At 43.0% G+C, this 10,706-nt stretch overlaps 1 protein-coding gene across 2 annotated transcripts; it reads right to left on the reverse strand.

Annotated features, from left to right (window-relative positions):
• Positions 1 to 3,825: 3,825 nt before the first annotated feature.
• Positions 3,826 to 6,703, reverse strand: LOC119324898 (ATG8-interacting protein 1-like). 2 transcript variants are annotated; one of them, XM_037598662.1, is made up of 3 exons: positions 6,553 to 6,703; positions 4,761 to 5,668; positions 3,826 to 4,195 (listed from the first exon to the last, which is right to left on the reverse strand). In XM_037598662.1, exon 2 carries the CDS (start codon positions 5,659 to 5,661, stop codon positions 4,768 to 4,770), a length of 894 nt encoding a protein of 297 aa, XP_037454559.1. In that variant the 5' UTR covers positions 5,662 to 5,668; positions 6,553 to 6,703; the 3' UTR covers positions 3,826 to 4,195; positions 4,761 to 4,767. The 2 variants fall into 2 exon arrangements, with proteins under 2 accessions (XP_037454559.1, XP_037454558.1); XM_037598661.1 differs by having other exon boundaries at positions 4,843 to 5,668; positions 6,553 to 6,702.
• Between the last annotated feature and the right edge of the window lie 4,003 nt (positions 6,704 to 10,706).

The following is a 10,706-nucleotide window of genomic DNA, read 5'->3' on the forward strand; positions in this document are numbered from 1 at the left end:
CCCCAAGTAGGGTCGAATCCTACTTGGGGACTTCCTGAAGTCGCGCCCCTCCCTTCCGTATATGAGTGCGGGAGGAAGGTAAGAGGAGGAGCCCCCCCCCCCCTTCCTTTATCTCGCAAGGAGGGAAAGGCGGGAGGGCCCCCCTCCGCTCTCCTTCCCCTAGGGTCGGCCGGCTATGTAGAGCGGCGCACCAACCCCCTAGTGGTCTGGTTTGTCCCGTCCTTTGGCCAATTAAGCCCATACACTTACCGGGGGTGTCCAGAACCCCTTCCAGTGAGCCGATGACTACCCGGTGCACTTCGAAACTCTTCCAGTGTCCGAATACCATCGTCCTATATATCAATTTTTACCCCTCGACCATTTAGAGACTCCTCCTCATGTTCGTGATATCATCTGGGACTCCGAACAATATTCGGTCACCAAATCATATAACTCATATAACACTATATCGTCAACGAACGTTAAGTGTGCGGACCATACGGGTTCGAGAACTATGTAGACATGACCGAGACACCTCTCGGGTCAATAACCAATAGCGGAACCTGGATGCCCATATTTGCTCCTACATATTCTACGAAGATCTTTATCGGTCGAACCTTATGACAACATACGTAATTTTCTTTGTCCATTGGTATGTTACTTGCCCCAGATTCAATTGTTGGTATATTCATACCTAGTTCAATCTCGTTACCGGCAAGTCTCTTTAATCGTTCCGTAATACATCATCTTGCAACTAACTCATTAGTTGTCGGGGATGAAGACCCCTGGCCTAGCCTTATAATCTATAATACCTAAATAGTTCATCCCCACTACCATATTTCTCTTGACATGCAGCCTATCCACCTCATCATACATGCCGCATCATCAATCATTGTATTTTCCTATCCTATATACCTAACAAAATGATTCCACCTCACCATCACTCCCTGTCACAGCAACAACATTTTGAAGCATTCTGTTACCAAGCCGAAGACAAGAAGACTGGCAGACCAACAAATCGTTCCATTCAATTTTTGTTTAGTGCGCTGCCAAGTCACCGTTTCTTCTCCCTTTCTTCTTTCATTTTCTATAACGTACGAGGCAGTCTTAAAGGCTCAAATGCATCGTCTATCCTCCTCCCACCGCATTTTCTCTCCAGCGAACGCTGCGGCCGTTTGCACTGCACCACATCTTCCCTCCTATTATGCTGCCGCCGGAAGTGAGCTCCGGCATGAGCGACCTCGCCACCATACAAACAGGAGAGTCGATGCCTGCTGTGGCGCCGCTCCTTCCGCATGCCAGTAGTTTCTCCATGGATACCACCGTCGGCTTTGCCCAGCCAGTCTCCTCCGACCATCCATATTTGTGCTGCAGACCCTCAGCCCCTCCTCCCTTTGCCCTGCATTCATATTGTAGGTATAAAATCTGCCTCAAAGATTCACGGGCCGAATCACTACTCATCTTCTCCATGGTACGCCGGTACTATTTGTTTCCCTTGCCTTGCTCCCATTGGCACTCTGTGCTCTTTTGTCTCCTTAATTTCCTTCGTCTTGGTCACCTTCCATTCAAGTTACTGATGGGTCTTTTCTTTACCTATTCATGTTCTCCAAGAAAGAGTAATTGATGGGGTGTTGTAATAGCTTCTCCACTTTAAGTAGTCGATCGGCTACATCTCTGTTGTTGCCATGATGCCTGGGTGTATATGCATGTTCCAATTGAAATTTTCAACTGCTGTGGTCATTATCCTGTTCTTCATCGCACCCTTCCATGGTTTCTCTAAGGTTGTCGTTAGTGCTGCTGCGCGTAACCATCAGCCGAATGGCCCCTACAAGATGCATCTGCTTCACCAACTCTCTCTCTTTCCTCTCGCCAGTCCGTCCTGCATGGTCGAGTGCCCTGAAGCTGCTCCAGCTTTTACATGGTTGCTTATTATCTACATGCCACCCTCAATAAGAAAGCTCCGTAGATGTTGCAGACTTGCATCTTATTCTTATCTACATTTTCTGTCCTCTTACATCAATATTTTGCTCATAAAAAAAATCAATATTTTGCTATGTTGGAAGTTGACTGCTGTCTTCTTATACCCTCATTATTATTTTGCTGCTAACCTAATTAATTTAATGATATCAATGCTTTTCTATACAGATGTTATCGATGTTGGTAATGAAATTTCTTCCTAGTGCCTTTTGTTTTTTCTAGATCTCCGTGCTGTTATTCAAAGATAGTGAATCCATGAGCTGCTATTCAGTACCTTCAGGTAGCGTACTTCTTCCTAGCTTAGGTAGAAGTCTTTTCTATATGCGTAAACCAGTAGCATTAAATTTGCCATCTGCCTTTTTTTCATAGCGAATAATATTCAACTTTGTTTGTTGCTGTGTAAGCTGCTGTGTGTTGGAGGGTAACTATATTGGATTGGTATGTGCCACCCGAGAAAAGATTGTGGAATATACCACATGCATGGCGATGCCATTTGTATTGGGATGATTTTTTTAATCATATTACTATATTTTTTGTGCACGTGTTCAAAATTTATGAATAGTTCATGCTATGATCTACGGACCATGTACCATATTTTACAGTTTATATGGGACACTTTATAATCCGCCTTTGCCCGTAGAACTGTACCCAACACACTATATGTTCCCTGTCATTTTTTTCAATGACCTGCTACTATTCTATGAAATAGTTTATTAAATATTATAAGTATCAAATTCCCGCAGCAACGCGCGGGATATCATCTAGTTTGGAAAGAAATGAAGAGGCTTTCTTTTTTTTTGGGATGAAGAGACTGTTTTCTTTGGGAGGGATGAAGAGAGTTAGCTTTTATTTTTTGACAGATGTATATACAAACAGCAATGTGCTACTCCGGGTAACTCGCGGACGCAATTGGTACGCGCGTGTCAGTTTGGATTGAAACGGACACAAAACCAACACGCGGACGCATACCTAAAATCCATCCGATCCCTGTTCGTCTGGACGCATTCCCATCTCATATTTGGGCCCGATTTACGTCCACATGGACACGAGACGGACGTGCCGCGCGACCGCCCGATGTCCATCTTGGGCCCGCGTGTTGGCTGCCAAACCATTAATGCAACCCACCCACCTCGAGCCTGCATGACAGCCATAAGAAGCGTCCGGAGTCCACGCTTATTCTAAATTGAAGCATGCCCGGGGGAGGGGGCGGCCTACGGGGGGGCGTCAAATGCAGGGAGTTGCGTGCTCGTTGGGCATGAGAGGAAAAGGAGGAGCACCGGGAGCCGGAGGCGGAGGAGTGTGCGCCGCACAATAGAGCCGCCTGCTGTGGCGGCAGCGTGGCAGCAGGCTTCATCGACATCACCGGCTCCGAGAAAAGGATGACGCCTAGGGCTGTGTGTTGGGCGGCTGGCTGGCGCCTTTTTTAGTTTTAATTAAAAGTTTGTGTTCAAGGGGACCTTGGCCGACCGTTTTAATGATTAATTTATTTGCAGGCTTAAACTTTATGGCTATTTTCTAAAAATCCACGCGGACAATGGGTCGACCTCTCTTGGACGCAGCGGTCGACCCAAACCAAAAAACAAGCACACCGTCCGCTCAGCCAATTCAAACAAAAAAAAAGTGACAAAATCCACATCCGTTTGCGACGGCAGACGTTGCATATGCATCACCGGATAAGCCTGAAGAAGACGAGCACAGAAGCTTAATTGCCGGAGCCGGAGCCATCCCAAATGTAATCCCAACTAAATATAGGCCAAAAATTCCTTAAACACAAACCAAAAATTCGGCACCCAATAATATCATAAGTTCATCGTGTATATATCGGCCGACAAACTGGCAAACTGCAACGCCGGAACAAGACAGATGAAAAAAAATCCACGGGAGCAACGGAAGAAGTTACGGTGGCCGACAAACTGAAGCAGCAGCACACTGAACCTGGCAAAGGAGGGAGTTCTTCCAAAGGAGGGAAAGCAACCACACAAAACTCGTGTATATTTACATGCCCAGGAGGAGTTTTGGGGTTTAATTACACAGCCAGCACGCATAAACGCCCATACGTTCTGCGGCATCGGGTATTTCTCCATTGCATACACTAGTTTCAGGATACATCATCCGTCAGGCGGGATGGTCATCATCATCAGCCAAATCGAGCATTTCCGTGAGGAGCCGGACTCGGGTGGTTGCCAGCGACAAGAATATCCTTGATTCGGTTAAGCGGTACGGTGGCCTGGTTGATTCTCTGAAAATTAAGCAAGTGTTTGATGTTTATTAGAACTCTGCTACCAGTTGGAACAGTAAATCCGAACATGATAGTCCAAAATTGACACTAGCAAAGTTACTGAATTAGAAATATCAGCGAAATTCTGATAGGCTACAGACTAACTCAGACAAGAGTTACTGAAGTCAAAATATCTTGGAAATTCTGGCAACATTGGATGGTCAACAAAACGTAACAGGCACAGCTTTTAAGCACAGGTAAAATGAACATATGAATATGGATGATCCAACAACCCGTAACACTATCGGAATTAGAAAGGCAAGAATCTGATGTTTCCTCGCAATACTATCCGAATAATATTGGACGGCCAACAGAAGAGAAGATAACATGCAGAGCTTTTAAGCACAGGAAAAGAACATGCATGGTTCATCAATCAGTAATAGTATCTGAATGACAGAGGCAACAATCTAATTTTTTCCTTGCAGCTATATAGATAACTATGATCTACTACTACCTGAACAAAAGAGAACTTTGATGAAAGCAGCACAAATAATAGTTTGAGAAACAAATATATGTATACACCTACCTGAATTTCAGGCCACACTAGTCTGTTCAGTTGCATGGAAAATTTGGCTAGTATGATCATAAGGAAGGCGTTCCGCGATTACCTCCTTGCTGCTGGCAGGTTGCAATTTGACCTGCTGAAGCTGCAGCTTGCCCTTTTGCCAGCGCCGCCGGAAATACGCCATCCCCATCAAAGCGGCAGCAGCCACAACGATAGGCCAGAGCTTGTTGCTCTCTTTAGCGCTCCTGTAGAGCGATATAAGTTGCTTCTGCCACCACACGTTGCGTGGGGCTCCAGAACCGTCAGGCTTGCTCTCTTCACCGGAAACAACAACGTTGGACGAATCAGTGACGGGCTCGATATTTTGGAGAGTTCGTTCTTCTTCGGTCTCCTCCTTGGCACTCTCGGTAGCTTCTTTCTCAGTGTCAGTTGCACTGTAACCAGATGATGAGAACGTAACTGGGTCTTTCCCAACCGGACTACCCCTGTGCAACTCGCTGCCATCATCAGGTTCCACATCAACAGAGGAAAGGCTTTTTCCTTTGTCGAAGGATGGGTTCCTGTCAAGATCATCATCCTTCAGTTTCTCCTGCCTGTCTTCCTCCCTATCATCATCATCGCCCTTGTCAGAGACTGCGTACTGGCTGCTGCGCGCCTCCTGCTGCTCTATGCTAGTATCAGATCCCATGAGGAGATTCTCAGCCTCATTCTGCGGAACCGAGAAGTGGCCAGACATCAGCAGTGCCGCGGCTGCCGAATCACCCCCTTCTGCGCCATACACTTGGCCTTCAGACTCCTCGTCAGAAGGTTCAGTTCTAGCCGGGCCAGGCGCAGACGCGTAGTTCGACGCGGTGAGCTGCACGACCTCCCAGTCGTTCCCACGGGGAGAAGTCTGCCCGGTGCCACTCTGGTCAGGCTCCATCTTCCAGCTGCAGAGATCAATCAAAGTCAGGAAACTCATGACAAGCAATTTAGCCAGAGACATGCAGGTTTCAGCAAAGGAATGATAACTTGCACTCTTGTCCAGTAGTATAAAATTAAGCTGTGCAGTTTCGCAATTACTCCTACCTGTGACTGGAAATTTAGAATAACTGATCCGTAAAAGCTAAAATAACAGTGGACTGTCGAGATGCAATATAGGGGAGCTGTGATAAGCTACTAGAGGAATATGCAGACGTAACATAGCTCAGAAACAGAGCAGGCACACTTGTTCAGAAGTGTATAAAATTGATGTGTGCGGTTTCGCAGTTACCTGTGACTGACTGGGAATTTACAACAACTGATCCGTAAAAACTAGAAAAGTACTCCCTCTGTGAACGAATATAAGACGTGTTTTAGATCGCTGTAATGAACAGTGCTGCGCACTTGTCGTCTTGATACAGAACTGGTGCAGTGCACTTAGATCGCTGTAACAGAGTTCAGAAGCAGAGCAGATGCAGTGAACCTATCGTCTGTTACTGCACACTCCGGGCAGGATCAGCTGGGTACCTAGCCCTACTGATTTCAGGCAGCAGCAATTTACAGACCAGCGTCATAACCGTAAGAGCGCAATCCCATCAGCCAAAACTAATACGCCTGCCAGAATCCCGAGCAGGCACGAGAAGGTAGAACGAACGAAGTGGGGGTTTGGTGCAAGGCACCTGAGCCTAGCGTGTTCCGTGAGCCTAGCGTGTTCCGACTAGCTGGACCGGAGCGGGCAGAGGAGGGGCCGCCCTGGAAACCCAGCAGCCGGCCGGAGACGAAGCGCGAGAGGGGATCCGATCGAAACCCCGGCCGGCCAGGGTGGGGGAGAGGGGGTTGGGGGAATCCGTACCGGCGAGCAGAGGCTTCAGTCGTGGTCGCGGCGGCAGCAGCGAGCGATCGCCGAACTATTAATGGGGAAAGTGGGGGGAGGAAGAGGACGACGACGAAGGCCGGAGTGAGGCGTGGCGTCACGTTTGCTTGCGCCCCCAGATTTTCTTTTTCTTTTCTTTTTGTTCCTAGTGGAGGTGGTGGAGACTGGAGACTGGAGAGAGAGAGGAGATCTTTTTTTTTTTTGAGGGGTGAGAGAGAGGAGATCTTTTCCACCGCGACCGACCGCGAGAAGCCTCCGGGCCGAGGCCCTTGCGTCTCGGTGTCTCGTGGGCTGCGACGGCCTTGAGACCCATAATCTTGTCTTGTAAAAATTTCTGCCTTGCTTCCGCAGGGTCGCCACTTGTGTCTTATTTTGTCTCAAAAAAAACTTGTGACTTATTTCCCCTCATGACCCCCTTTGATTGTTGTTGCAAATTAATAAAGTATGGGATCCCTTAAAAGAGTATGGCCCTGGGAGCACCTGTTTAGCACAGGCGTGCTCTTTATTGGCGCGGTCCATGTAGCCAGCAACGCACTGTGGTGAATTAGCGGTCAAAACTTTTCTGGAAGTTGTTTTGGCAAAAGCGATTATTTTGTAAACAAGGGAAAGTTCAAAAGATATATTAGGGAATATTGTTTTGATAATTTCCGAAGGAACTTTAAAATTTTAAAGTTTTCTTAATTTGTGAACACATTTTGGAAAATACGGATTTTTTAAAAAAATAAACATTTTCTTTTAAAGAAAAATATTTTTTCACATTCTAAAGAAATTTTTTGAATATTATAAACATTTTTTTATACATATGTGGATATTTGACTCTTTGAGATGTTGTCCCAGTTGATTAATTAGTTATGTATGTTTACGATCGCTGTGGAGAAGCGGAGTACCCAAACATACTGAAAATTTGTTATGTTTTACAGTTATAAAAAACAAGTTGTACTAATTGTCTTTTTATTATCCGAGTTGATTAATTGTTTATCACTAATTATCTTCTTCTCTTATGCAGTGATAATAAAAAACAGGCCGCAAGGCTATACACTCAGAGCGTATGATACATTTCCCACGTACCACATGCGTACAAAATGCGAGCCACATGAGTTGTACTTTGAATGCACAGTGCAAGTGCAGGGCAGCAAGTTCGTTTCACCAACGCATCATCATTGTTGCAAAGATGCGGAGGAGGATGTTGCGAATGTTGCCTACACAGCATTGATGGGAAATGAGACGCTAGAGACTTTACTTAGTCTGTTTAACAAGGTAAGTATTATCACAATCTTATTTTATGATTTGAACTTTTATACTTTTTGTGACTCTTGTTGTGAGGTGTCAAATTTCTCATATAAAACAATTATTTTTTATACTAAACTTTTATACTTATTTTAAACTTAGTGTACCATATTATAATTGTAATTAATATAATATTTATATTACTTATTCACATATAAATGTTTTCAAAATAGTAGTTATATTATTCATTATTATACAGTTGTAATGTATATGATGTTATGCTCGCTTATTCTTATTTTCATTTTACACTCAATTTTTATGGTTGGAAGTATAGTATTGTTTAGGTGCGAATCTATTTCTAATTATAGAAGTGGAAGGATGTATCACACATGATGTGGTGGTTATTTATTCTCTGTTCCCGTTTTACACTCAGCTTTTATCCTATCATTATATGAACAGAATAATCTCGTGTAAGTGAGTGTCTAGCTCATGTGTAACTCAACTGGGTTCTAGAATCTATGTTTGCATATGTTGGTGGAAATTGTGTTTATCATATCTCGTGATCGAGGTGGTGGAATCCTCTGGTGGTCCATATCAAAGTCTATCCCAATGGACTAGGAAACAAAAGAAGTCTAGCAAAATGAGATTTTTTAATGGCAGAACTAATTATCCAGTTAAGATTAGCTTACAGTAATATGAACCTGGGTAAATCCCTTGTGTCAATCTTGTTCCTAGATTCTCCACACACTCCTTGCTCTTGAAAATCGCAAAATGATGACTATTGCCGTGAAGTCTCTGCAACAATGAATAAATAAAAATAGAAACATGAAAATACAAGAAAAGGAAAATGTACCTTGACACTTAAAAAAACACAATAATGATTATTTGAAAAATATTCATTGTGTATTTCAGAAAAAGTTCAGTGTATTTTACAAAAAAAAAATGTTCATCAGTTTTCAGAAAATGTTCATGTAATATTCAACAAATTCCTTTGTGAATTTGAAAATGTTATTCTCCTGTATTATGAAAATCTTCATCATGTTATGTTTAAAAACACGAGAACATTTCCAAGTACACTACAAATGTTTTTTAAGTACACGATGAAACTTTTTTGAAATATATGGTGCACAATTTTAAAATATTCGACAAACATTTTTTTATTTCCACAAATACCTAGTTCTTTATCTTGGTGGTACTAGTCGATTAATGTTCTTTAACCATACCATTTCATCTAATGTCTTCAGCCATTTGATCCTTTAATTTGACTTATCAGAACACGACAGGGGTGACTTGAATCGACAACACGGGGGATCGGGATGCTAGGAGAAGTTCACAAGAGCTTGGACCAGAAGGGGATTAGGTTAAACCAAGCTCCCGACGCTACAAGTCAGTACTACTAACTCCAAGTGCTTAACTTCAGAGGATCTAATCTCGTGCTCTTGGTCATTTTGTTCCTCATGTTTTGAACATCATTGGTTCATATCATGTTTCGGACGAATCAGTGACAAGCACACTTTTATTACACTTTCGATATTTAGCTAGCTTAATTGTTTCTCAACTTTTATTGCACTTCTACACAGCAATCAGGACCTCCTATTCTGCGCATTGGGCGTGGAATAGCAATGAGACGCGCACCTGTGCTGCGAGTGGGCCGGCCCAATCTTCTTGTTTCAAGCAGCTTTATTTCTCTCTATATATTTGGTTTTTGTGTGGGTAACCTGATGTAGAGATGCATTCTCCATGAAGCTTCATGGGCGTTTTAAAATAATTTTCTTATTTTTTTTCTTCAGAAAATATTTTGTTAGATAATTATTTCAAATAAATTTTGCATTGTCTAAAATATATTCAAGAATTTTAAAATGTTCCAGATTATTAAAATGTTTTCAAAATCTAAAAAATTGTTCACAATTCAAAATAATCATGAATTTGATTAAAAGAATATTCTTGAATTCGTTAAAATGTTTATGAATTTGAAAATTTTGTTATGAATTTTAATCCGATTTTGCCAGTCGGTGTGTAAGACATAGAGGGGTGGGAGTTGGACCGATATTGGTTCCAATACATGTGGCTTTTCCGGTTTTACTACATGGTGTAGAGAGTTGCACTTGCATGTCGTGTAATTCTATGGAAAGTCTCCTCTGGATCGTTGATGCTTTCCCTTGATATGATGTCTTGTATGTGGATCTATTGGGGCCCATCTGGATGGGTTCACAAGTCCAGGCCTGGGATAATTGACTTATCATCGACATTTTTTTAATACGATGATCCAATGCCTTGTATGTTAGGAATGATGATACTGCTAGAAATCAGATTGCATTACATCCAAACCAGATCCACTAAGGTTGTGTTTGGTAGCCTGCAGTGTTTTTATCTCCTTCATATGTGGCTCGATGATGACCCACAAGTGTAGGCGATCTATCATAGTCCTTTTGATAAGTAAGAGTGTCGAACCCAACAAGGAGCAGAAGAAAATGACAAGCGGTTTTCAGTAAGTTATTCTCTGCAAGCACTGAAATTATCGGTAACAGATAGTTTTGTGATAAGGTAATTTGTAACGGGTAACAAGCAATGAAAGTAAATAAGGTGCAGCAAGGTGGCCCAATCCTTTTTGTAGCAAAGGACAAGCCTGGACAAGTTCTTATATAGAGAAAAGCGCTCCCGAGGACACATGGGAATTATCGTCAAGCTAGTTTTCATCACGCTCATATGATTCGCGTTTGTTACTTTGATAATTTGATATATGGGTGGACCGGTGCTTGGGTACTGCCCTTTCTTGGACAAGCATCCCACTTTTGATTAATCCCTATTGCAAGCATTCGCATCTACAAAAGAAGTATTAAGGTAAACATAATCATAGCATGAAACATATGGATCCAAATCAACCCCTTACGAAGCAACGCATAAAT

The sequence above is a fragment of the Triticum dicoccoides genome, chromosome 6B (genome assembly GCF_002162155.2).
Source record: "Triticum dicoccoides isolate Atlit2015 ecotype Zavitan chromosome 6B, WEW_v2.0, whole genome shotgun sequence".
NCBI lineage: Eukaryota > Viridiplantae > Streptophyta > Magnoliopsida > Poales > Poaceae > Triticum > Triticum dicoccoides.